This window comes from Rissa tridactyla, chromosome 14, assembly GCF_028500815.1.
Source record: "Rissa tridactyla isolate bRisTri1 chromosome 14, bRisTri1.patW.cur.20221130, whole genome shotgun sequence".
Classification (NCBI taxonomy): Eukaryota; Metazoa; Chordata; class Aves; order Charadriiformes; family Laridae; genus Rissa; species Rissa tridactyla.
Genome location: NC_071479.1, coordinates 3,629,752 through 3,656,477, shown reverse-complemented (window position 1 = coordinate 3,656,477; position 26,726 = coordinate 3,629,752). Strand labels below are relative to the sequence as shown.

Sequence of the window (26,726 nt, the reverse complement as noted above, 5' to 3'; positions counted from 1 at the left end):
CACCCTTAATAATCAGAGAGTTTCTCACTTGGTTTAATGGACTCTTTTCCAGATGATGAGGCTGCAAGACCAGACCCTTGTTATAAATGTCTGTTTATTAAACAATCTTTCTTCCTAAAAGCTTCTGCCTGGCCAGAATGAATATAAATGGAGAGGATGGTGTTTGTACTTCAGTCTTTAAGGAGACACACTGCGTAAAATATGGGGCCTATTCCTTTTTATTTTTGTGTCTCTTTATATGAGAGATGAGAACAGGCCAAGATTTTTTTTTTTTTTAAGTGTGCTTTTTACTTTAAATGTATGAGGCAGTCGAGACCCGGCATCCGTGAAATAGCATCTGCTGTCAGACCGACTCCTGGAGCAGATATTCCCTTCCCAACAGATGATTTGGTCATGGGTGTTGAACCAGAAGCTGACAGGCAGATTAAGACCAACGGTGTATAATAACCTGATTTAGAATCCTTTTCCATGGCTTTAGTTCACCTTTTGCTCTTGACCGGCCGTGCTCAGCAGAAGGCAGCGCGGCTCTTGTGCATGCACTGCAGCGTTTGTCTCCTTTGGGGAGAATTTCAGGGCTTTTTGTGCAGAAGAGGCCTCTGGAACCTCTTACATCGGTGACATGTTGTTTAACACAGTTATCTGCACACTTTACTTATTTATTTCAGAGTACACAAAGTGTGTAGGTACCCAAGATGGTAGAAGACCTTCACCATTGCCTAAATGCTGCGTTAAGGCTATTGGGAACATGGTGCCTGGTCACGGTGACAATTTTCGTGGCCCGAGCAGTACACAAGAAACCTGTCTTTCCCTTTTAACGTCTCGATTTTGGCTGAATGTGGAAATGGAGAGACCCTGTTTGTCAGATCCCCTGCGGCACCTGGGCGCAGCGTGAGCTTTGCCTTGGGCACTGGGCATCACCTGGCTGGCAGGGACTCCTGTCGCACGGCACAACTCTCAGCGACAGCGCGCTATTGCCTGGTAAGCAAGTTTTTTTCTCATTGAAGTTAAAATAAGAAACGTACTTGAAGACCAATGGTCTGGCACAACCCCTTGTTCCAGTCCTTCCCACACACCATGACGAGCCTGTCGGAGGCTCCGTGGAGTTTATGCCTCATTTCTGCAGCACGTTGCGAATTGCTCTTTATACAGACTTGTCATTTTCTCTATCATATATAATGTATTACAAAATGAATGGTGTCAGAAACGGAAAGTGTACGGCAAATGGTACCTAGCCCGATCCGGCGACCCTGGGGAGGGAAGAAAATTTTATTACCGTGACACACAGTTGGCAGAGCTGATGGAGAGCCCCGAAGCCTGAGTTTCTCCTTTGGAGATTCATCTTTTAAAAAAAAAAAAACAAAAAAAAAATGTTTTAAGGTTTTTAGATGCTAAAATTCCCCACATTTTAAGCAGAAACTCTTAGAGCCATTTAATAAGTAAATAGTTTTGCAGTTTAACAGAGCATTTCATTAGAATTTTAATACTTTGGTAACAAAGTTGCCACAAAAAGGTCATGCAGAAAAGGCTCGGAGTGCTTTAAAACTGCAAAGTAGGAATCACTTTGGCATTTTGGAAGTCTCTGTGATATTGCTTCCTGGCGAGTTGTGCCAGGGAGCTCTGCGAGGTGTTGTGCGGCAGCGCACGAGCCGAGCCGCCTGTGCTCCCGGCTCATTAAACGCCGTCGCGTGTCTCCATCCGGAGCCTCACCGGCTCCTAACGGCATTTTGCCGTTGGGCTGGAAGTAGCGAGCGCTCGAGGGGCTGGTGAAGGCTGCGTGGGGAGGCACAGGGCATCTTTCCAGCTCTTGCTGGCAGTTGCATCCCCTGGGAAAAGCTGGGATCAGGGTGTCCCCCGGATGGAGAATGGGCGGCAGGAGCTGGGGGTGGACGCGCTGCTGTGCCTGTCCTGCCCTTGCTCAGAGCATCCCTCTCCTTCCTACGGGTCTTGGCTCAGGCACCTGCACAAGGAGGGCAGCACGGGGAAGGTCCTGGCCTCAGAGGGGAGCCACGGGGCCGGAACCCTTGGAAAGGCTGGAGGGAAGTTAAAGAATCGCCATGGTAATTATGCCACGCGACGTGGGTTTGTTGCCTCCTGAGCGGCAGCTCAGGCACGGGGACCTCTCCTGCCCCGCTCCTCCTGTGGGAATCGCGAGCAGCACCCAGGGGTGTTTACAAGGTGTTTTCGGTTTCCCGGGGGGGAAAGTACTGCACAAATGCTTAGAGTAATAAACATTTATAGTGCAAAGATCATTACGCCTGGGAGGCAACAAATTGCGGTTAATGGCAGCGGAGGGCAGTCACCTGCCCCCCAGGTCCACCAGCCTGCTCAGCCCCGGCACGCAGCTCTGCCAGCCCCGAGCCCTGTGCCTGGGGGGGCCCAGGGGCCCCGGCTCCTCCCGGCTGGGTTTGGGTCCTGCCCTGCCACCTGCTCTGAGCATCGCTGCCTTCCTTTCCGCTCCCCGCAGCGCTCTGCCTCCCCGCACGGAGCCGGGGCTGACTCATGCTCTGGAAAGCGCTGCCCGTCCAGCTGCCAGCTCTGCCTGGGCCAGGACCCCGGCGCTGGGCTCATTAGATCTCGGGAAGTGGATACTGACCCCGTTATGTACTCACCTGGAAAAGTGACTCGGCCGTGCCTGATTACTGTGCTCTGCCTGGAGACTTTTCGTGCTTCCCTTGCAGATATATTTTTAGATTTTACCCAAGAGCTTTTAATTTCCTCCCTGGCTTGAGCAACTGTGACAGGTATACAGATACTTTCCCTTTTTCCTCCAGCCATTTTAACCTGTCATCAACTTTGTTAAGAAGAAGTGAGAAGAGATTACAAGTCACTGTAAAGCTTCAGGGTCTCATTGCTCTGCTTGTACGCATGTAAAATGCACCACAGAAATAGGAAACTGTTGTTGGCGGTACCGTGGCTTCGTGGGGATATTGGTTGAGCATCTGCTCGAGTCTGCTCTATTTCTTCTTCTCCCTGCTAAGCAGTCCCAAGTTAACATACTGGGTTTGCAGCTTTCCTGTTCGTCGCTGATGAGCCACACTTAGAGAGGTAAAAATGGGTTTGCAAAGGCTGCGATGACAGTTCTGGGATTCGGCGCGCGAGGCTCTTGCGTCGCACTTACATAATGGCTCTCGCCAGCTCTCCGGGTGGCTGGGGAGTCACTTGGCGAAGGGGACCTGCCGTCCCCTCTGGGGTAGGCAGTCCACCCCTGGGGGTCCAGCCGAGCCCCCCGGCAGTCGGAGCGGCGGGGAGCTGGGGCTGGCGCGGGCGCTGCTCGGTGCACCGGGCAGGGGGGAAGCCGCAGGGCACGACTGCCTATTACTGGGCAGTTACTGAAGTCCTGGGTCTGGAAGGGCGATGCTTTCCCCCCTTCTAAACGCTAACGTTTTGAAATTGTTAACGTTTGAAATGTTAATGCAGAGAACTCGGGGAAGAGGAGAGAAATCAAAGGCTCTTCCACTATCAGACACACCGTCCCCCTCTGGGCTTGCAGCCTGCCTGCAAGCTCTGTATGTATTTTCTTATTTTACATAATTTTTCCATCTCTCTCCATCAGCCCAGCTCTTCAAAGGCTTCCTTCTGTTTCCAGCTCTCTTGCTGCTGCTAAATATCCCTCCTCCATGTTTTCTAAAATGTTCCTTCTTCCCTGAAACTCTAGTGCTCTGGTTTATTAGAGAAGTCTCCCAAGATGCCGGGCAAGGCAGGGAGCTGCTGCCAGGTGCCGTTGCCTGACTCAGCTGCCAAGACTAAAGAGGGGAAGTGAGGGAATAAAACGCAGCCAGTTAATTTCTGCCTGTGTCTTGCAAATCTTTGAGGCGCCTTCGAGTGCCTGGTGTCTGGCGTAGCACTGGTTGGCCAAAGATTTCCACAGCTGTGTGATGGGGTTGGTGGATGTTGGTGTTCCCTTGCTCCGGGCTCTCTCCTGTTGAGTTTCTTTGGTTTGCCGTGGTGCCGAGCACCCTCCAGAAGCGCAGTGGGGATGGAGCAGCCCCCCAAGCCCACTATGGTGGGAGATGGCCCCACGGGGCGGTGCAGCTGGGAGGTCCTTGGAGGTGACACCCTTCCAGAGGTGGAGGTGGCTGCAGTGGTGGCACTGACTGCAGAGAATGGGACTCCTGAATGGGGACAGGACTTCAGCATGGTTGTGGTTTTGGCAGTAACCGCTCAGCCCAACTGCTGTCCCAGCCAGCCGCTGCGATGACAGAAATCCCTGCAGTTTGTGAACTTCTCCTGAAATGCTTTTAATGACAGTTTAATAATAACACTTAGCGCTTGGTACAGAGCTTCTCACCCCTGGAACTGAAACGCTTTACCGAGAAGGGTAAGGACCATTATCCCCCATATTCACAGGGGGGCAAATAGCTGGATTTTATTTGTGAGAATAATTATAACAAGTGGAATTAATCAACTTTTCACATGAATGGTGTTGCTTTTTAAAGACAGACTTTGGGAAAGAGTCCCAGATACAAAGGAGAACTCACAGTGGTGTAGATCCATCTGACGGCTTCTCGGGGAACTCGTCAGTGCCTGTGGTGCAAAGGCATTAACCCTGCCAAGGCAGCGTGCAGAGGGAACAGAAACCAGTGAAAATAAATGCAAGACAGGGCACAGTGTTTGACTGCTGGTGCCCTAGATCGTGGTGAGCGGGTGCTGCAGAGAGCTGCTGTTGCCCAAGTCCCAGTGTGTTTTGCTCCTGCTGCCCTTTGCCCCTCCATCCCCGCAAAGCCCCGTGGCTTGGGAAGACTCTCCCAACTCCTGAATGTCCCCTGGGTCTCGGTGTGCTCCGCGTAGTGCATGGAGAAATAATTGGTGTTTCTAGTTTCTTAGCTGGAGGGCTCGGAGCCATAACCTCTTACAAGCTCCTGTGAAGTCGCTGAGGATTAGGGCTTTTTTCCTCTCCTTTTCTGTCCTGCTTTACATCTCCCCCTTGCATCTTGGCCCCCTTCAGACTGCAGGCTTGCGGGGGAAAAGGGCTGGGTTCCTGTGCGGAGCCCAGGGAAACAGAGGCTCGTTGTGGCTGGGACCTCTTGGCGTGACAGTGGTGCTCATGGTGAATGGTAATGCCTCTGTGCACCATGAACGCAGCTGGGAGTCGCTGAGATGCTTTCTCAAGTTGCTGCCCTGCTGCTTACAGCCTATTGCTGGTTCTGTTTGTGGAGATGCCAAGACACGGATTCACCTCAAAGAAAACCGAAATCCTGGGAAATCCTCCCATGATCTTTGGCAATCTGCTGCTGAGGGCCTCTGCTCGCAGGAGAGGGGAAGGCAGGAGCCACGGTCCATCAGATACAGAGTGCTATGGGAGCTTAAATGCAGAGCACGTTTGCAAGTACTTTGAATTGCAAAGTGCTGCTGTGGACTTGCCTGGCCCTAACCTGGCACGGAGCCGCGGTCTGGCCGCACCGGGCCCCCGGCCACTTGGGGGATCCACGTCTCTCTCGTGGGCAGCATGCCTCTGGGAAGCCCCAGCTCATCTGGACGCACGTCTCTGTGAACAGCAGGTAGGAGTCACCATCCATCCCTGGCTTTCCCCCAGTGCCTTTCAAGAAGGATTTGATGATCTGTGTCTTTTAAACCCTGATTTTCATTGCACACTCATCTCCGAGAAAGATCTGCTGGCACTCCGCAGCAGCTGAGTGCTGAGGTCCTGCTCCCGTGCTGGTGGCCATGTGCCAGAGAAGACCTTCCTCCCCAGGCTAATGGAACAAAAATGGAGAGAAGATTTTAAATTGCCTCTGGATCAATACAAGCGATATTTTCTAAGCATTTTTATTAATAAATACACACATCCTTGCTATCCAGAGAGGACTCCCAAGCATCTCCTCTATATTCTAATATCTCTGCAGTCTGAAGTACTCGGTGTATTGGTATCGTGTTTTTGACTGTAGAAGGAATTGAAACTCTTTGGACTTTCAACACTCTCATTAACTGCAACTCCAGCTACTGATTGATAGTCAAAAATATGGGCAGAAGGTCCTGCCTTGTTTGGAGAAGAGTTGCTTGGGCCAGTCTTGTGGGTGGTTCAGGGGAGAAGGCGAGAGGCTCGTGGGGGTCTCTGGGGTCTCTGAGTGTGTCCCTGTGCTTCCACCGTGTCCCTGTGCTCCCACCATATCCCTGTGCGGAGGCACAGCGCTGGCACCCAATGGGGATGGAAGGGCCGAGTCCTGCACAAAGAAAGACGACGGAGCATCAGCATATTTTTTTTTGCGTTTTTTTTTCTTTTTGACAAATTTGTTATTTTAACTGAAACAAATGTCAGAGGAAAAAAATATTCTAGTGAGGAAGCAGAAGCTCCATCTTCTGTGATTTTAACTTCCCGTTGGAAAACAGTACAATTACTAAGCAGAAAAAAAAAATTAAAAAAAAATATTAAAAAGCTTTACATTTCCTCAAAAATACTGACATTTCCAGCCAACTCTGTTGAAGAGGGGTGCTCTGCTGGTGCTTAAGCAACGCTGCTTTATGCGGCTGGGCGCAAGGCTGGCTGTGGAAGCCTCGCGGTGGGGTGGGGAGATGTTTTTGCAGGGCTGTGCCTGAGCCTTGGCAACCTCGAAACGTTGGCAGCTTCTGAAAAGCTATTTTGCAGAAAGCACGGTGACAATGTAGGGCATTCCCCGGCGACTAAAGGGCAAAGCTGGTGCATGTGCACTTCTTGAAAAACACTTCTGCAAATAGCCGGGCCAGAGAGGTTTGTAACCTTTGTCCAAGTATTAGTAGCGCTCTAAAGTTTATTAAGCCATTAATGTCATGTTATTACATTTGTTGGTGTCTTGAAATATAGGAAGTGTTTGTGGTGGTAATGAAATTGCGTTGGACCTTGCTTTTCCTTGGAGTTGTTAAATAAAGGGGAGGTCAGGGCTGCCCTGCAAAGGCAGCGCCAACACGAACCAGCCCACCGAGTGCAGGGCGCTGCTCCTCGGGAGCCGGGCTGTAGCCCGATGGAAAGGTGATTTTCCTAGAGCTGCTCCTCAGTGGGTCTATAGATAATGAACCTTAATGACTTTGCAGCTCGGGGTCCCTCGAATTATCGCTGTATTTGTATGAAGGCAGCCCCTCCTGTAGAGCAGCAGCTCTGCGGGGGCTGATAGAGTCTCCTGTGCGATGCTGACGTGCTCGTGAGTGCAGACGTTTTCTAGCAAAACGTGCTCCCCTACCCCAGTTACCTTTTGTGCTCGTTGGAAGTATCTTTACATAGTTGTTGCCTTTCAGGGTGGCTTTTCAAGATTTTTAAAGGTATTAAACCAGATTTTCTTACAGAAAGCCTTGCATACTAACAGTTGTGGGTTGTATCTCAACAGGTTTATTTGCCAGAAGAATTTGGGGAAAAAAACCCAACTCCTTCCTGTTTCATCAACTAGTTTTAATGGGCTAGGTCATGCTTTATTAATAAGTTGAATAGCTGCGGAAAAGTTTGGGCAGTTGGCGATGAAAGCTACCTAGATAAAAGGAGAATATTTAACAATGCAGTTGCTGTGGATTCAATTAAGACTAATGAAAAATCTGCTTCTTTCTAAATCTTATTTTCAGAAATATTATTACCACTGCAACTGCTGCTCAGCAATTCCCAGCCATCTCTCCAGCCCCCGGCGCAGCAGTGGTCTCTGCATAATGCAGATGCTGAAATGAGAAATCAGCAGTTTTTAATGGGCTCTCAAACTAAAATTAAACATTGATTTCCTGGCTTACGGTCAGATGGTTGGCATTCAGTTAGCCAGGCAAGTGTTTTTCGAACAGAGGGATTCTTATTCGGACTTTGATGTTAGCAAGGTTTTGTTTTGTTGATTTTCATTCCTGGATTCCCTTGGAGAAGGCGCTGTACAAACAAGGTGTTCAACGTGTAGCTTACCCGGTATACCACGGGTGGAAGCACAGGCAGCGCGTCCCTGCAGAGCAGACTCACCGAGCTGTCCTTCAGGTTACATTTACAGCCATGGCTCTTTCTAGGAACACGCAGTTTCCCAGCAAGAATGAGCGTTGTGGATGCACCGAGTGATGCGTTTTTCCTGTTGCACTATTTGAGTTCTGGGTAGGCATATAGCAGCCCTAAACAGGCACCACCAGCACAGGGCACCTGCAATTAGTCTTAAATGTCTTTTCGCCGAACAGCCCTTCACTTTCAGAGTTACAGGAAAGCTGCTTTATCTATTCCATGGGACCCTTTACCCTTTGACAGACAGTGACGTGCTCCACCGACAACCCAACACTCCAGTACTTTTATTTTTCCTTTTTTCCTATCAGTGCCCAGGCTTCCCCTTTCCCAGCCAAGAGGAGCAGGGCGTTTTTCCTGCCTTGCTGGTGGCTCCGGGCTGCCTTTGCTCCGAGTTCCTGCCTTACTCCTCCTCCTTCAACTGCTCTTACCGACAGGACAGTGCTCGGAGCCTGTCTGGGAGGTGGCTTGGGAGGAGAGACGCTGCTGGGGCTGTAGGTCTTTAGGTGAAGAGCAGAACATATTGCGCTGCCTGAGAGAGGAGTATTTTTTGACAGAACTACGGCAAAGGCTTTGCCTCAGCACAGCCCAAGGCAGATCTGAGCAGTCTGGGTAGTTCTGTGGGATTCCCCAGCCTCGGAGAGGTTGTCCTCAGCATCAGGCGACCTCTCTTCTCCCTTGGAAGGGAAATGGCTATTGAAAGCAGCAGCCCTGTTTGCAGTTTCTCATGACCCTGCGTTGAATCACTCCGCTGTCATCTGTTGTTTGTGTCTTGGTTTGTTTAAGTGCTTAATAGAAAAGGCGTCTTCATATGGAGGCTCCCACAAGCGGGAACTGAGTTTCTTAAAAAGTTCTTTGATGTGTTTTTTATCACCTTCTGTTCAGCAAAAGTATGCCAGGAGAGTTTCCATTTCCTGTTAAAGTTCCCCAGGTGTTTTCCTAATACCTCTTCTGTTCAGTGCTGCTGATGCTTGATGGCATTAGTGCCGAATTATAATTTAAGCATAAACGACTTTTCACATCAAACCTCAATCCTGAAATGAATGTTCTTCTGGAATTAGGAGTACAATACAACGTAGAATTTGCAAATAGCTCCCTAAAAGAGAGACTTGATTGCCCCAGTCCCAGTGATTCCTGTTGTCCAGGAGGATTCATCGAGCCCTGAGGTGGGCACAGCCCAATTTGGAGGGCTGAGAGCAGGAATTATATTTGGGGCTTGAGAACAACACCCTGAAGTAGACAGATACGGAGCAAAAAGTTCAAGAGGAGTCTGAAGCAAACCATGAAGCAGAAAGACTCTGTTAGAAAATGAATGCATTGAGCTAATGAATCATTTTGAGGCAAAAAGAGAAATTAAATGTATGCTGAAAGCTGGCACGTTAGTAAATGGGCTGTGGGTTTTTATCCATTTTGCGTTTCAAAATGCTGAAATAAAGTATGTCTTATGGTGAAATCCCATTAAGAAAATACTCTAAGTAGGGAAACAAGGGTTTGGTTAACAGGAAATGGGGACTTGATTTCTCTTCCCAGATGAGCTGGGGATTCCCTTTGTGTCATGGGGTAAGTCACTTTTAGGTACCAACCTTAGGGGGAAGAACAGCCAGCAGAGCAGATGCCTGACACTTCACTGAAAGAGAGTAGAAGAAAAGGATTGGCCTTTTCTTCCCAGAGTTTGGCACAGGACAGTGGTGCCGGGTGCTCTGATAGCCCTGGGGGTATGGAAGTGTGCAGTGTGGTTAGGGCACACAGCTGGTGCTGGCGGAAAATGTCAGCTTTTCATTATGAAACTGAGGTACTTTGGATCCCAGGTTTCCCATTTCAGGGCAGCTTCTTCCCTCAAAGACAGCCCTCACACAGCTGGCCTTTCTCAGGCTTTAGGAAGACCTTTGCAGGTATCAATATGTTGAGTTTTGTGCATAATATTCATTTTAAAGAAATCCTGTTGTGGACTTCAGTTATTTGCGTTGTCTTTTCATGTCATGATGTCTTGCTGGTGACCAGTCAGTGAATTTAGTCTTAAAGTATGCAGTGGGACAGCATTGCCATGCAATGCTGGTGTGCAGTGGAGCAGCATCGGTACACCACGGGGCAGCATCGGTGCGCTGTGGGGTAGCGTTGACGCGCAGTGTTGGCGTGCCGTGGATGGGGTGACGTTGGCATGCCGTGGGGTGGTGTTGGCATGTCATGGGATGGTGTTGGTATGCAGAGGGGTGATGTTGGCATGTCATGGGGCGGTGGTGGCGTGGTGTTGGCATGTCATGGGGCGGTGCCGTGGGGCGGTGCCGGGCCTTCGCTGTCCTTGGTGCTGATCCCCCTCCCCTGGGGAGTGGCTCTAGCCCCGCGCGTCGCGGCACCCTCCTGAGCCTCTTGAAGATGCTCTGGGTTGAGGGCTGCCACCAAGCACGAGCAGGAGCAGCTATGGACTGGTGGCATCTCTAAAACAGGGCGGGATGCAGGACCACCCCACCCACCCCATTTCCAGTCCCACCTGTGCATTGGGGGCGACTCACAGGTTTATCCTCTGGCCACAGTGAATTCCCTTTTCTGTTTGATACCTTGAGAACTCGATGCCAAGCATGTTCAAGGAGCAGCAGCTTTTTTTCTTGCCTGAAGAGGGAATTCTGGGTTGTTCTTGGACAGGTAGTGTGCGCCTCTGCGGGCGCCGGTTTAGCCTGGCTAGGGGAGCAGTGGTCGAGCCCCTGTGGCCACTGGTAGCTCCGAGGGAACCAGCAGCGAGTTCCTCTCTGCTCAGTTCACAGTGGGTGTGTTTAGGAGGGGACCTTGTTCTGCTGCTTTGTGTCTGCGAGCCAAGCACGCTGAGTCTATTCTCTGGCATGCAGTCCACACACTGCTCTTTACACAGAGGAATAAGATAAAATAGCTTCCTCCCCCTCACGTTGCTACTGAAAAACAGGGATGGGGAAAAAATAATCCCTCAGCCCCTGCCCTGCTTGCGGTGATAAGACCAATGCAATCATTTTTTTGAAGGAGGCAGCCAAGGCAATTACATTATTTACTGCACAAAGCCGTTTCAGAGATTTCTGCATTGTGGATGTTTTCTCGGTCGTTTTGCACCAAATTCGTTGCAGCAGCAAGGCCAGAGAGTTTGCCTTGACTCCCCTCACTACCAAAATAAATGTACAGGGCAGGATTGTTCCACTGAGCAGCCGCGAGTGGGGAGAGAGAAGAAGGAAGGAGATGGTACGTGCCGACAGCTCTAAACTGAATGCGGTGAGGATTGCTATGTATGAGAGAGTTCAGGGGGGAAAGAGGAGGAAGTCACAGAGGCAGCTGAAGCTCGCAGGATGGCGAGAGCCAAGCTGAAGAATTCCCCTTCAGAGAGCAATTCCCATGTAAAAACTGTCCCACCAGCGACGACAGAAGATGTCCACGGGGTGAGCCCCTTGTTACCGGCTCGGAGGATGGGATCCTTGGCGAGTGATGTCGGACAAAGGTATTGCAGGACTGCAGTGGTGCGTGGGGCTTTGTGGGTGGGGGAGGCAGCACCTTTTATCTTTTAAATGAGAGGGAAAGGATTAGTGCCACCACGGGCTGGAGGGGTGGTGGATCAAATCCTTCTAATAGCGATGTTAAAGAGCCACACCAGCTCCAAAGTTGTGTTATGAAATAGGTAGCCGGAGCAGAAGAAAGCCAGTTCCTTTAAATTTTTCATAAGTGCTTCTTGTTTTTTCATATGCCAAAAGCATGTCTGAATGGCAGCCCTGAGACTGTGGGGCTGCCACACAACACTGTTAACTTGCGTTGCGCCTTATCTGTGCAGTATAAGACTGAAGCTTATTTACACTGCTAACACCACAGTATGCACAGTACATAAGCACCATGTTTGCATGGAAGAAGAGATGCTCGATCCCCCATCTGAGGAATAATTTATTTGTAACTGCAAAAAAAAAAAAAAAAAGGCTACCATACAAAATGCTGCAGCCTCTTTCTGCAAGCACACAGCTGATGTCTACAGAAAGAAATGAGCTGCTTTTCAGGAGGATAAAAACGCTTTACATTGCACTTGAATTACAGTGTTTCAGAAGAAGCCAGGTCCCCTAGTTATGATGAGGATGCATACATCATTAATTCAGTTCTTGTTCTGTTCATTCCATTTTCTGTTTCATTTTTTCCCCATCTATTCAGCCTTTCAGCCCATCCATGCTGTCTTCCTTCTCGGCAAAAATTGCCTCACCTGTGATTGTGTACTGTATATCTTCTAGGACGTAATTTGGTGCCGCTCGTAGCTCCTGTTTCCAGTGCAAATGAGAGCTGTAGGAAAGCTTCTGCTCATGGTGAATTTTACTTGTTTGGCTTTAGGTTGGAATGAATTAACGCCTCAGCTTCAGTATCTTGGTGTTATCTCACTGGTGGGCTGGGGGGAAGGTGGCAACAAGCCAGGATTTGCAGATGTGGTCTCCCCGGGGGAAGCCAAGGAGGGAGGTGTGCGTTGCGGGAGCCAGGCAGGAGCATTGGCGTGGTCCTTCCCCCGGTGCTGAGCTGTGCCGGGCACATGCTTTAGTCTCCAGGTCTGGGAAGCAGGGTCCTGATGTACTTGCGGAACTGAGAGTGCACGTCTCGGTCTGATGTGTGGTGTGTCAACTCTCCAGATGGCACCGATGCTGGTTCTCTGGTGAACCGACACTTAGATCTTGTGGGTCGTTGCCTTCTGACTTCGTGAGGCAAGAGCTTACACATTTGTGTCGTTGCACTGGACATAAATCCCTGAAGCTTTTGGGGTCTCGGCGTGTTTTGTCAAGCAATCTGAATCTGCTCCCAGCATTGATCAGGCTGCTTTCGCTCTGGTCTTGTGTCTTGCTTTCATTGCTTCAAAAAGACGTCAAAGATGGACCTGTTCTGGGGGTACCTGCATCTCTGGAGGCACGTCCTGAACACTACCATTGGCAAAGCCTTTGGAGTGAGCTTGCTTCCTGTCTGTGCCCTTTCAGGTACTGTTGGTGTACCCTCATAACAGTGCCAGTGTTCAAATCCAGGTGCACTGGGGCTAGAAAAGGACTCATACTTGCAACTGGGGGACTCTTATAAACTCATCCCAACCACTGCTAATCAGCTGTGATGAGATGTGTAAGAGGGGCTTCTCCTCTCCTGTGCTCAGGGGCTTGGTGGGTTCCTGCCCAGGACCAGGGAGCCAAACCCTCATCTTCAGCTGACCCCCGTTGTCTCCTGCGGGGACAGTGGCACAAAGGAGGGATGCTGCAAGTCATGATTGGATCTGGGGGGTACAGGGGGCAACAGTTCCAAAAATCACGCAGCAACAGCTTTTTAGTGGACCCTTGCCAGCAGGCCAAGTGTGCAGAGCACACTGGGGTACCTCAAGGCTTTATAAAAGAACCCAATTCCCTGGGTTTCACTGGAATTTCAAGTGTTTTGCTGCAATCTGGTAGTAAGGAACTGATGCTGCTGAGGGGCAGAGGAGTTGATAGCAACACTTTTACACTCCTCTGCCAGCGGGCAGAGCCCTGCGAGCTGCCGCTTGCAGTGTCTGAATTCTGCCTGCTGGGCTTTCCTTCTTCTCTGTGTGCTGCTTCCCAACAATCGAGTTGGCAATTAAGATTAAGATTTGTGCACTTCTCTTTCACTGCGTATGTAAGCAACAAAGGCAGGAAGATTGCTTCAGAAACGATGAATAGCGTGTCTGAGATGCTTCATCTCCTCCAAAGCCAGACACAAGCAGCGTTATCAAGTTAGCAGTGACAATTGTCCCTGGGAGTTGGGAGTGAAATTACCAGGTGATGGTGGAAGAAGATGCTGTTACAGGATGTTCTCAGGGATGCAAATGAATTCTCTAGACGACTGAAGCCAGTGAAGTTTACTCTCACCTACTTTATTTACCTCCTTACTCTGTCTCTTAGTCATTGTAGCATCTCAAAGCTTTTAGGGATTCTCAGTCAAAACAGGAGGCAAGGATCTGAAGGAAAAACGCTCCATAGCCATGCATTATTCCACACCTGGAGGCAAAAAGGGGGAGTTCAGGGCTGGCTCTGGGTATGCAGGACGGGGATGCTTTCCTGTGGCTGGGGAGCTGCGGGTGGGATGGGACCGGCCCAGGCTGCTGATGTGGAAGATGCTTGGAGCATCAGGGGCTGCTCTGAGAAGGGGATGCACCCAGGGCAGCATCCCGGGGAGGGCAGGCTCTGCTGCCAGACCTGCCGCCTGGGCACTGAAACTCTCTTTCCCCTACGAGCTGGGCTTTTCCTGAGGCAGGTTGGTCCCGTGTGGCTTGTGTTGAGGGGTGGAATTTGAAAGAGAAAGGTGTGATAGGGAACAAAGTCACAGAAAGAGCCCAATGCCGTGCTGTGCTCTCCATCGAGCGGCTCTGTGTTTGGGAGGAAGCTGCTGGCGGGCATGAGGATGTGTAAATATCTGTATTTGGATCCCATTACATGGGCTGGTGATCTCTCTGTAATACCGGGGATGTGGGTTTAAAAACACAAAGTTTTTTACAAGATAATCATGTCCTGTTTATGCAGCTCTGCTGGAAGTAGGGGAAACTCTGACCAATACCCGTCCTGGGGCAAACTGATACTCTTAAAGGATTGCAAACCTACCCGTAATGTATCTGGTTTGGAAGCTCTGCCCTAAGGCCTGGGAGGGCCAGAGGCTGGCAGTGCTGCGTGTCCCCTCCCTGACCCACGTTTCCACCCTCTCCCCTTTGAGTCGTGTTTGCTGAGCTGCCAGTAGCTGAAATCTGAACTGCTGGGGCTTGGGGAAGAACATTAGCGTTGCAGAAGAGTTGGGGTTGGAGAGGACCTCTGGAGGGCTCTGCTCCAACCCCTTCTCAAAGCTGGGCTAACTTCAGTTGGCTTGGCTTGCTCAGGACCAGTCCCGCTGAGTTTTGAACATCTCCCAGGCTGGAGGTTTCTCAACTTCTCTGGGTGCCTGGTTCAGGGCTTGGTCACTCTCGGGATGAATAACTTTTCCCTTGCTGCATCTTGTGCCTCTGTTCCCTCTTGTCATTTTGCTGCGTGTATCCAAGAGAAGGCTGACTACACCTCATCCATCAGGTAGCTGAGGGCAGCGATTAGATCCTTCCTCCCTTTCTCTCCTTCAGACTGCACAGTCCCACCTCCCGCAGCCTCGCCTTGTCTCTCGGTTCGAGATATTTTTGGCAGGAATAAATGGGACTTTGCTTCAGCCATGTTACAGTCAACAAAGTGGCTGGAGTCTACTCAGTGAGAAGTAGCAGCACTCTGCTAGGGTGAGTTTAATGCAACGTTTTTTGGAGGTAAAGCACTTTGGAGAGTGAGGAAGTCACCCAAACGTGTCTGAAAAAGTAATTTCTGACCAATCGATGTTTGTCCCCTCAAGGGGCAGCCAGGCAGTAACAAACAGGTCTCGCTAAATGAGTTTTCATTGCCTGACACTCGCACACAAGCAGACCGGTGGAAAGGTCCAGTCTCGCCATTGAAACCATTAGAACCTCTCTGTCCTAGCAGCCACATTTCCTGGTGATGGGCTCTGCAGCCGATCACAGCAGCAAATGCCTGGGTGCGACCCCCCTGCTGTCGAACCATTGCCGTGCCGTGTTGCTGAATCCCCTCCTGGGGGAACAATAGGTCAACAGCTAATTCATTTTTCTTTAACTAACGGTGTTTCCAACAAAGAGCTTTGGGAGACGTGTCTCTGTCTTCAGTGAATGACACGTGCTGGTTTGCCACTTCAGCTTTTGGTGAGGTGTTTTTGTGCAGGAGAAAGGCTGTGGCAGGGTGGGCAGGGACTTTCCCTGAGCAGGGTTTGCCCCCCCCGGCTTCTGCCAACACACACCGTCCAGCCTTGGTTCTTCTGCTGCTATTCTCTTGGCTGCCCACTGAGCCCCCGAAAGCAGCTCCCTTGGGCTGTGCCGCAGGGTCTGTGCCGGTCCGTGCCCAGCCACCTCCGAGCTCTGCTTTGCCAGGGGCGTTCTCCGCTGGAAGGGCTGAAGCTCCTGTCCTCGAGCAGGGTTTCCACAAGAAATTGAGAAGTGCTGAGGCTGGGGGTGTCGGGATGGTTTGGTTACGGGAGGATTTCTATCTCTGTGCCAGACCCAGCTCCTGCACGTGTCCTCTGAGCCGGGACCGTCTGTGCCACTTGGTGAAGGCAGCGCTGCCACATGTCCCCAGGGCAGGCAGGAACCGGCATTGCTGCAGGTAGGGTCCCTGCGGGAGCCTTTGCAGAGAGGACCTGGAAAAGACCCGGTTCCAGAGGGTTTTGCTTACAGGGTGCTTTGGCCTTGATCCGCTTTCCCTCTGGCTGGGCTGGGCAGCCCTTCGCGGGGATGTATTTCTGGCGGTGGGTATCTGAGCCCACGCCAGGTCTCGCTGCGCCGCACGGCTCGTTGCTGACAGGGTGCTGATGCTCTGCCGCAGTTGCCCAGATGGGAACGTGGCATCTCCGAGCCTTTCCCCGGCAGTAACCAAACCGCCGGCTGCTCTTGTGGTCCAGGCGCCCAGCCTGCCTGCGGGTCCGTGCCCAGCGTCCCCGTGGGAAGGTGCCCGCTGAGCATCGCCTCTCGCAGCCTCGGGTGTAGTTCCCTTGGGTTGTTCTTCCAGGCACCATCATATGGCTCTGCGGGGGCGGCACCGCTCGTGTGACATTTAACCTGGGCATTTCTTTCCCACGTAGCCTCGGGCATTGCTGGGTGGTGCCGATCGTGGTTTCAGTGTAGGACCACTGCAAAAACAGGCAGGGTGCGCTCGATTGCTGAACTCCGTTACAAGGGCAATATGCAAATGCGCTGCTTGATCCCGATGAACAGGAAATGATCCCGGATCCCGGCTGCCGGCACAGCGAGCTGACAGCTGGCATCCTTCGCACCAAACAGAGCCGTTCGTAAACACAGCCAGAGATTTCATCCTGGGCTGCGGCGCTGGGGCTCAAACCCGGCTATTTCTTCTGTTTGTCTGGGAGCTGCACTGGAGTAGCCCCCAAACTCTGCTCATCCTCCCTGTTTTGTACCCACTCCTCTGTGCGGGGACAAGACCCACATCACCGTGTCCCAGCGGGAGCTCAGCTCTGAGCTCCCTCCTGCAGGTTTCAGATGTGTTTCGGTGGCAGGTCCCGTATTTGTGGTCCCCGTCCCTCAAATCCCTGTCCCTGTCCCCAGGCACGCTCTGGCAGAAAGCGTTTGTCCCCCCCGGGGGGCGCGGGGCGATGCTAACCCCCGAGCTGGCAGCGCTGCAGCCGGGCGCCTGAGGGGCACAGGCTGCGTTGTGGAAGCGCTGAGCTCTCCTCCCACGGCCGCTGCTGAGACGCCAGCGCCGCTGAAAATCTCGGTGCCCTATATAGACGCTGACATGCAGACGAGGCGCCTAACCCGAGGATGCCTGCACTCGAAACACGCACTCGGGCTTTTGCTCTGTTTATTTTAGGTCCCTCATTCCCATCAGGTCCCATCCGGGTGCGGGAATTAGCACGTTTCGCTTTCCTGCTTGCGGTGAGAGCGGGATGCCAGGCATGGCCGTCCCTCTGAGTGGGCACCAGCTGCCAGCCCGGCCGTCGGGGTCGGGACTGCGACACAGCGGGGTCTCGCAGTCCCCCTCTGAACTCGTGCCCAGTCATTCCTCCACAAGCCACAAGGCTTGGCAGGACCGCAGGAACTCGATTAGCTCATTAGGAAAAGCGGGGAGGTGTGCGTTAGAGCAGCCTCAGCATCCGCAGGGCCTTTTTGCCCAGCGGGCAGAGCCCAGTGCCCAGGTTTGGCAGCTCTCACCTGTTTGGGAGAGCCAAAACGTTCTGGAAGGTGATTGCTGGCAGTGCCAGCAATCGGGCTGGGAATGGCTTGCTTGGCTGCGGAGGGCGATGCTGCGGTTTTGGCACCGCACCTTGTTTGTTTCTAAACTTTTATGTATTTTAGTTGCGATGTGCGTTTTTGCAGACGAACGCTGAGAAATAACTGCTGCTGGGATTAAACAAGAGCCCCTCAAGGTGCCGCTCGGCTGGGGAGGAGGCAGCTGGGCTCGCGCTGCCGGCATGGCTGCCCGCCTGCATGGCGTGCGTTGCTGCCGGTGGCGGGAGGGCTCATTCGCGTGGCACTTCCCAGCCATCAGACAGCTGTTCGGCAAGTGCCTGGAGCAGTCAGTGGCTTTTCCAGATCCCTGCCAGCGCAGCTGGAATCCCTTCCCTGGGATCATCCCTGCTCCGTCCCGCAAGCGGGGAGCTGGGCTACCCTCCCGTGTTGGCGAGCAGGATGCTTGCATCTTCCTCTCCCTTTCCCCTTCCTCTTGCTCGTTCCTTCTCCCCCTCTTTCGCTTCCTTTCTTTCTTTTTTTTTTTTTTTTTTTTTTTGCGTCCTCCCATCTGTCCTCCTTCTCACGTCAGGCTATTTTTGGGGGCTGAGTTTTCTCACTGTCAATACGGTAGGAACCATGGGTGCAGCTCTCATGTCTTTAGAGGATGAACGCCGCTTCGGGAAGCCTTCCCAAGCAGTTACCTTGCTTGGTTCATCTTAACCCCCCTATCTTGGAGGCGTTTCGAGACCGGGGGCTAAAGGGGACTAAATCTGATGGCTCTCTCCTGCGGCTAAGCCTCTGAGCCTTGTAGGTGGTTATTAAGCAGCCTGAATCTGTGTGGTGTTGGCAGGTCATTAGTTGTGCCTTTGTAACTTCCAGGGGCTTTTAGTCAAGGCAGAATTATTATTTTTTTTTATTTATTATTTCTTTTTTTTTTATTTATTTAAAAGTAATAGGAACTGCAGGGCCCAAAGTGAATTTTTTAATACACCTTCGTTTACCGGAAAAATCAGGAGGCAGCGGCAAAGGCGCGCGGAGCTGGCGGGGGAGAGTTTGCTGGGAGGGAGCGGATCTTTCGGCTGAGCTGCCGCCGTGCTTTGCGGCTCCCTCCTCCGTCCGAGCATCTCCGAGCGCTTCAAACACAGGGAAAGTATTTAGCCTCGAATTATCTGCATGAGACGGATGAGCTAAATGCTGTCTGCATCCCGCAGCACCCTGGTAGAGCTGGGAGGAGAGCTGGGGCGCGGGGCCAGCCCCTTTCCCCCCTCTCCGGAGCGAAGGGGATTGGTTCCGCAGCCCAACCTGGGCCAGGGGCTCACCACCCTCACAGCAAAGGATTTCTTCCCCATCTCTCATCTAAATCTCCCCTCTTTCAGTGTAAAACCGTTCCCCCTCACTACCCTCCCTGATCCAGAGTCCCCCCCCAGCTTTCCTGGAGCCCCTTTAGGGACTGGAAGGGGCTGGAAGGTCTCCCCGGAGCCTTCTCTTCTCCAGGCTGAACCCCCCCAGCTCTCTCAGCCTGTCATTGTCTCTTCACCTTCTAATAAACCCCTTCTATTTTGTGAGGGGCTGCAGCTTGAAATGCGATGGTGGACCTGTCTCTGTAACAGCGAAGTTTCTCCCCCCTCTGCCCCTCTCCTTTCTCTTGTCCTTCCCTGCCCTGCCCCTCTCTCCGGGAGACACTGCTCGTGCCAGCCGGGAGCTTGGCATTGTGGTCCAATGATTGGTAGCTCCAGGATGAGAGGCCTCGGCTTTCCCTGTCCCACTACGGCACTTCTTACCTCGCTTACTGTGAGGGCAGTGAGCCCCTGGCCCAGGGTGCCCAGAGAAGCTGTGGCTGCCCCATCCCTGGAGGGGTTCAAGGCCAGGTTGGACGGGGCTTGGAGCAACCTGGGCTGGTGGGAGGTGTCCCTGCCCAGGGCAGGGGTGGCACTGGATGATCTTTAAGGTCCCTTCCCACCCAAACCAGTCTGGGATTCCGTCCCCGACCCTGGGCTCTGGAGGGCAGCGAGGGTCGGGCTCGCTGCCTGCGTTGTTACCTTCCATGGTAAGAATGAGATGAGTCAAGGTTCGTCTGCGCGGGGATGCTCAGGGAGGCTGATCTGGCTGAAATAAAAAGGTGAATTTAAATTAGATTATCTAAAACACATTAAAAGCCAGTGTCACCTTTCTGACTCAGTTAAATGGCTTTATTCTCTCTATTGTAAATCTACTCTTTCCTTTCAAGGGAGACTGTGCACAAAAGGGTTTCTGCCGCTCTGCTAATCCCCTTGAGCAGTTGACCTGGATTAATTGTCAGATAAGTGACACTGCAGAATCCACGGTGGCCGGGGGGCGGTTTGTGAGGAGCAGCACCGGAGGGGGGGATGCTTGCGCAGCCCCCGCTGCTGGGGTGGCAGCTCCGCTGGGGCCAGTGCGGGGCTGGTCTCTGTCTGCAGCCAGGCTCGAAACCCAGGTGAGGGGCTGGTGCCTGGCAGAGCTCTGGGGGGAGCGGGGCCGGCTCGGCCATGGGGCAGTGCTGGGCATCCCATGGGTCTGTCCGTCCGTCCTTCTCCCTGCAGAAAGTGTGGCCTTTCCATAATAAACCAAACTCTCTAAGCTGAAACTTTGTAAAAGTTTTTGGACTCTGGAAAACAACTGTTTTTTAAATGAGAATTGGAGTGATTTCTAGTTTTCTTAGAAGTTTTTCTATGTTTTCTCAGCATTTAGAGTAGTTATGAGAATTCGTGTGCCTGCTGGGAAGGAGAAGTTTCAGTATGACATCTCAGGGTCGCTTCTTTCCCCTGGGATTGGCATGAAGGGGTTTGTTCATTTGGAAGCCAAGAGCAGCTTTTTGTTACTACTTTATCGCACGTGCTTTAACTGTGGCCCAGAGTGGGCAAAGCCACAGCTGGGGAGGTCTGTAGTCTGCCCATCACTTTGGAAAACCCTTTTATTCGTGGTGCCTTCTTGCGAGCAAGATGTTTATTTGCCTCTCTGGCCCGTCGCTTGCCTGTCCGGGGAAGGTGTCCTGGGAATTGTGTCAGCTCATCCCGGTGCTCCAGGACCCATCCTGGTGACGCCGGACCTTTGGGTTCTGCAGGATGCCACCAAGCTGAGTGATGAAATGTGCCATTGCTGTTTGGTTTTCAGGAACGTTCTTCTGCCTTGAGGAGCGGCAGCTGAAATTAGCCCCAATTTGTACAGTTTTCCCAGTTGCCAGCTGGCAGTATGTTAGGAGAAAACCAAATAATTTGCTGTTTCTTTCCCATAAATGTCTCTGCGAGGCATAAAAAGCTCCTGTGCAAAACCAAACGCGAGCGGAGGGGCTTGAACAGCCCCTGCTGTTAACGTGGGATAATCCAATTTGGCAGGAGGCAGGCTGAGCCGCTTGGGCTCCTGCCCGGGGCTGCGCTCGCCTCTGGTTTGCAGCTGGAGAAAGTCTGGGTTGTTCGTCATTAATAAACACCAGGGCTGTGCCGAGCGCCGGCGTAGCTGATAGACCGACCCACCGCGGGGCTTGTGATCGCTGGGAGACATGGCACGAGGGGCCGGCTGGGCATGAACTGACTTACTGCTCCGTAGTGGTTGCACCAGCAAGCTAAAATTAGCAGGGCAGGAGGGGAAGGTGGCACGGAAATGCTTTCTTTTTGCAATATGATTATTTGCGAGGGGCAAATATTGCAAAGGGCAAGGCTGGGTGCGCAGCCCCAGGGGCACAAACCCAGGCTGGGGGTGCTGGGCTGCCCACGGGAGTCCCCGTGGGGCGGTGGCAGAGGCTGGGCCAGGGCTGAGCCTGCGGAGCAGCGATGGGGTGGGAGCCCCCGGCACCTCCTGCCCCCCAAGCAGCTCCCTGGGGAGGGCTCTCCATGGGACTCGGTGGGAAGCGGGGCTGCGTGGGAGCCTCTCGTCTAGACAGAGCATCTCCTGAGCCCCTGCGCTGGCTCCCCCGGCCCCCTCCCCTCAAGGCCCCCGGCATCTCTCCCAAATTGAGCATCTCTCCCAAGTTGAGCATCTCCCGCACACCTCTTGTGTCTGATACAGGGGGACATCGCTGTCGGTGTCACCCGGGACGGCGGCTCCGGTTGGCACAGCCTGCGCTCTGCTGGCATTTCGGCTCCGGGGCGATGAGCTCCTCCCTGCAGCCTTCGCACAGATAATAGAAGAAGAGTAGTGGCAAACTAAATCACGTCGCAGGGAAGCTGCTCAGTGTGCCTTGTAGCTGGGGGATGAATTAGCTTTCCTTCAGACTCGCGTTTTAATTGAAATGAGGATTTATTGCTTTTATTTGGTTTGAACTATGCTGGAGTGCTGTGGACTCATAAAGCGCAAAAGAAAAGAAAAGAAAAACCTTTATGAGCCGCAGCTGCCCCCTTTGCTTTGGTTATGTTTCTTGATTGCCCAGACTCACGTTAAATAAGGACAGGAAAGAGGGCACTGCTGGGCACTGGGCGGCAGGGAAGGGCTCTGGCTCAGGTGACAGGGACCCGTGGCCATCCGCGGGGACGGATGTGTCTTGAACAGGGTGTTGTTTTTGCAACGGGAATTTTTTTCTTTGCAGCTGCAATCACTTTGTTTCATAGCACTGTGCTCCGGTGTCTGTCTGCGGGATGTACAGTACACGAGCACAGTCCCGTCGCCTCCCACCCGCTCCCGGACATCGCTGTGTTCTTCTTTCTGCCCCTGCCATAACCCCCCATGTTCCTGTCTGTTCCTTTTTTTTCTTTTCTTTTCTTTTGTTTTCCCTTCTCTGGTCATCACCTGTGTCTGTAAGATCAACTTTGTGAAGGTGTGTGTAGGAGAAACACAATGTCAGGTTCCTAAAACTACCCCAACCAGCATCTTTCAAAATCTAATTGCTCTGTAGAAAGCGTGACACCGATTTGAGACAGAGCAGCGATGTCATTTGCAAGACTCATTAAAAAAAAACCAACAAAAAAAAAGCATTAAAAATGTTATTATCTGTGGAGCTGAGTCCTTAAAGGGTCCATATGCTGGCAAAGCCACCAGAGCATCACCGGATCCCCAGTGTCCCCACCCTGGGGACCTCAGCAGGGACACGTCCCAGGTGTGGTGCAAGCCTCAGCCAAGCACTTGGGTGGCTCTTTGTCCCCCTGGCGCTGGCGTTCCCAGTGACACGGCTCCGGCTGTCGCGCCGGTTTCTGCCCGGCAGCTGTACGTTTTCCTCACCTCCTGTGATGCTCTCGCTCTGTAGGCCTCACGCCGAGGACTTCAGCGTGGATTCCTCCTTCTCGCAGTAAGTGCACCGCATGCATTTCCCTGCGGGGAGGGGGCAAGGGCGGCCGTGGCACCACCGGCCCCAGGGGCCATCACCCAGCCGCCGGGAAAAAGCCAACCGCGTTCTCCAGAGAGCAAAACCTCTTGAAATTTGGGGTGTTTGTGCAGCGCATGTGTGCATGGTGTCTTGCGAGTCAAGTATTTTGGGCAGTGCCAGCTGCCAGGAGCAGTGGTGAGTCTAGACTTTAAATTAGTGATAGATTGTTCTGCTTTTAAGGGAGCTGATAAGCACAAGGTTGGTCCTTTACTGCTCTTGGCACCGAGGAGTTGTGCACGGGACCAGCAAACCCTTCTGGGAAAGAGTGATGGTTCCCACCATGGGGAGGACTATCTGCGCTCAGAGACAGACAAGTTTCTTGGGGAAGAAGTGATATCCTTGGCAGCAAATTGATGATTACCCATTAGCGATGAGCGCCATGCGCAGACTCTAATTAAACAATCCAGATTCATCAGCAGAAGCAATTACAAGAGCAGACTCATGAGTGTCAATCTCCAATGTTGCAAAACAAATCAGCCAAACAAAACACAGCATGTTATTCTTATTCTGTTGCATCTTCTCTTTCTGGGTTTTAATCTTTATTATTCTTATTTCATTAAGAGTGAGTGGTGCCAGTGCCCGGCCGCGAGCAGAGTGGGGCCAGGGCTGGGGCCGCTCTGTGCATCCGCGAGGCTGCCGAGACCTTGGATGGGAGATGCAGTGGGAAGGTGACTTGGGAGATGAGCGTGTCCTTGCCCAGGGCCCATGGCTGGGGATGTGTGTCCCTGGACAGTGCTGAGCGAGAGCCCCCTGCCCCCGCAGGGAGAGGTCTGGATCAGGCGCCCCCATAGCACACCCAGGGGCTCCCCGTCCTGCCAGGCTCAGCACCCAGCTTCGGGAGCAGGTTGTGGGCCAGGGTCCATTCCCGCTTGCTGCAGGTGTGTGGGTAGGTTTGCATGTGCTTATTCCAGTGGCTGGTTGTTCTCACTGTGAAAATTTTTCCTCTCGTGTCCAATCGGAATCTCCCCAGGAGTAACTTGTACCCGTTACCCCTCGTCTTTTCCATGGGACTCCTTGTAAGAAGGGAGTCTCCATCTTCTTTGTAGCCACCCTTTAAATAATGAGATGTGGTGATAAGGTCTCCCCTGAGCCTTCTTTTCTCAAGGCTGAACAAACCCAGTTCTCTCAGCCTTTCCCCATCCAGCAGGCTTTCCAGTCCTTTCATCATCTTTGTGACCCTTCTCTGGATCCTTTCCATCCTGTCCGTGACTTTTTTGTGTAGCGGGGACCAGAACTGAACGCAATATTCCAGGTGTGGCCTGACCAGTGCTGAGCAGAGCGGGATAATGACTTTGTCTCTGCTGGTGGTGCCCTTGGTGATGCAGCCCTGCATCCTGTTGGCTTTCTTTGCTGCAACAACACACCGTTCACTCACATTGAGCTTCTTGTCCACCAGGATCCCCAGGTCCCTTTCCACAGAGCTGCTGGGTAGATCCCAGTCTGTGCTGCACTCCTGGATTATGTTTTCACAGGTGCAAGACCTTACGCTTGTCCTTGTTGAACTTCATAGGCTTCTTGTTAGCCCACTCTTCCAGCATATCCAGGCCTTCCTGCAGGGTGGTTCTCCCTTTGAAGTTTCCACCTCCCCACTCAGTGTGGTGTCATCAGCAAACTTCACCAGGGTACACTTGATCCCATCACCCAGATCACTTATGATGGTATTAAACCTTCCCATGGCGCATACATTTGCCGATAATCAGAGCAGTGTTGTCCCCCGGGAACAGCCCTGAGCTGGGGCTTCCCAGCCTGGCGGGGCACCGGAGCAGCCGTGTCTGTTGGTGTAGGACTCAATTTTGCTAATCATCGTCTGGTGCCGAGGTGGCTGTGATGGTGCCTGGGAGAGGCTGATGCGGGATGTGCTGAGCACCTCGGGGCTGGCCGGTGGGGACGCAGGGGACAGCGGGGCTGCGGCAGGAGATGCCACCTGCAGCCCCGTGTGGTTTTGAAGCCGTTTTCTTGCACACTCGCTGGCGCTGAGCCGGTGCAGCCTTGGTGAAACCCACAACCCTCCTCCTTTGAGTAATTGTTCAATTACTGCTTATTGAGCGTGGGGGCAGCCTGTTCCCTGGTTCTCACTTTGGCAGGTGCCCAGGTTTTCTATATGCACACAGCCATACATCTATTCCCCATTTCCATCTCAAAACGCTGTGCTGGGGGCGGCTCGTCGCGCCGGAGCTCCGGTGGGAAGGGCTGTAGCTGCCCCCCGTCCTCCGCTCGCCCCGGGATAGATGGAGGATGGCAGACGGGGATCACAGAGGTGGTGTTCAGTACGCAAAGCTCAGGGGGTGTCATCCGTCTTGCCGTAGCTTCTGTACCCGAATGGCTGTTACCATCGAGAAAACGGTGGAAAAAAGGAAAGAGCAGCTCCAAAGGAAATCAGGAGGGGTGGCAGGTGCGGGAGATGTGTTTGTCTGGGTAGTTGGTGTGGTTGCCATCAGCAGGTATCCTAGCACCATGCTGGCTGGTCTGGTGGTTTATTTAGGAAGGACTTTGGCCGCTGCTCAGCTCCCCCCGATGCCCCGCGGGGTCCTGCTGGCAGCGGCTGCCCTGTGTGCCGGGCTGGTGGTTCAGCGCGGGACCGGAGGCCTCCCGGGGCCGTGGGGCCATTAGCAGCATCCTGCCTCTTGCACAGTGTCCTCTGTCACTCCTGGCTCTGCTGGGTGCTGAGGGAGGAAACGTTGCAGACCTGCACGTCCAGCGCTGCTCCTCGCCTTCCTCTGCCCTGGGCTCAATCTGGTACCCGCAGCCCGTCCCCACTGAGTCCGCCTGGGCCACCGTCACCGTTCTCTCTTTAACTCCAGTCTTGGCCACAGCCACACTTCTTATGTATTTGGCCAGTGTGGTTTTGCATGGAGGATGGAGAGCTGCCCTCGGGGCTGAGCCGGAGCCGGGGGATAAAGCAGGGTCTCACACATGAGGCTGCGCTACCTTGGCAGAGGCGTGTGTTAGCAGCCGTCAGATTGCAGAGATTTCTGGTTTTTCTGTTGTGGCTTTGTGTGGGTTTTTTTTTCTCCCAAAATCTCTGAGGAGTCTCGTTTGCATCCCATTACATGATGGGAAAAGGTTCTTGAGAAATTTCCCGGGACGAGAGCATCCTTTCCCACCCAGCCAGAGTACGAGCGCAAGGATTGGAGCTGTAGAGAGATGCTGTGATTTTTTTTCTTGTCTTTCAAGAGACATTTTTATTTGAAGATGCACTTTTAACAGCAAGAATTCCCTATATGAAATAAAGCAAAAGCGTCCTGGGCACCTAAGCCCTTCTTTGGAAAGCAGCAGGGAGGCTTTGGGCAGTGTCCCGCGCAGGGGGTGGCCATCTCAAATTTGGAGCGGTCTCAGTTTTCAGGCCATGCCGGGTGGCTGTCACATGCCGCAGGGACCAGAGGGGAGCTGCCTGCGCCCGACTGCCCATGTAAGTCCCCCGGGGACGCAGAGCTTGGGGACGCATCTCTGTCCCCTGTCCCTGCCTGTGCTGCCCATGCGGGTTTGCCCCGGCGTGGGACTGCACGTGAGTTGCTATTTTTCATGTTTTACTTGTCTTTAAGGGGGGTGTGTTTATCCCCAGCTCTCTGGGGAAGGTACAAGTATGGAGCTGGGGCTGTGCTCCTCGGTGTCTATTTTAATGCTGGCAAGCCGGGCTGTGCTCATCCTGGTCCTGCATCCTGCACTTCTCTGAACAAACTGTTGTGTCTTTTTTGGGAGCTTATCAGCTTAGAACAAATTGTCTCTAATCTTAGATTAATAAAGTACAATAAATAACCAAG

At 52.6% G+C, this 26,726-nt stretch overlaps 1 protein-coding gene across 9 annotated transcripts in view; it reads left to right on the top strand.

Annotated features, from left to right (window-relative positions):
* The window catches only part of KCNT1 (potassium sodium-activated channel subfamily T member 1), an 89,525-nt gene that overhangs the window by 31,115 nt on the left and 31,684 nt on the right, over positions 1-26,726 (top strand). Inside the window, exon 1 of one of the 9 annotated variants that reach the window (XM_054221049.1) lies at positions 11,195-11,378. The exons of 7 other annotated variants lie outside the window; for them this stretch is intronic. In XM_054221049.1, the coding sequence (XP_054077024.1) occupies positions 11,230-11,378 (149 nt within the window). In that variant the 5' untranslated portion in view covers positions 11,195-11,229. Of the gene's footprint in view, positions 1-11,194; positions 11,379-26,319; positions 26,375-26,726 lie in introns of those variants that run through there. One more of the 9 variants, XM_054221048.1, reaches the window with a different exon arrangement.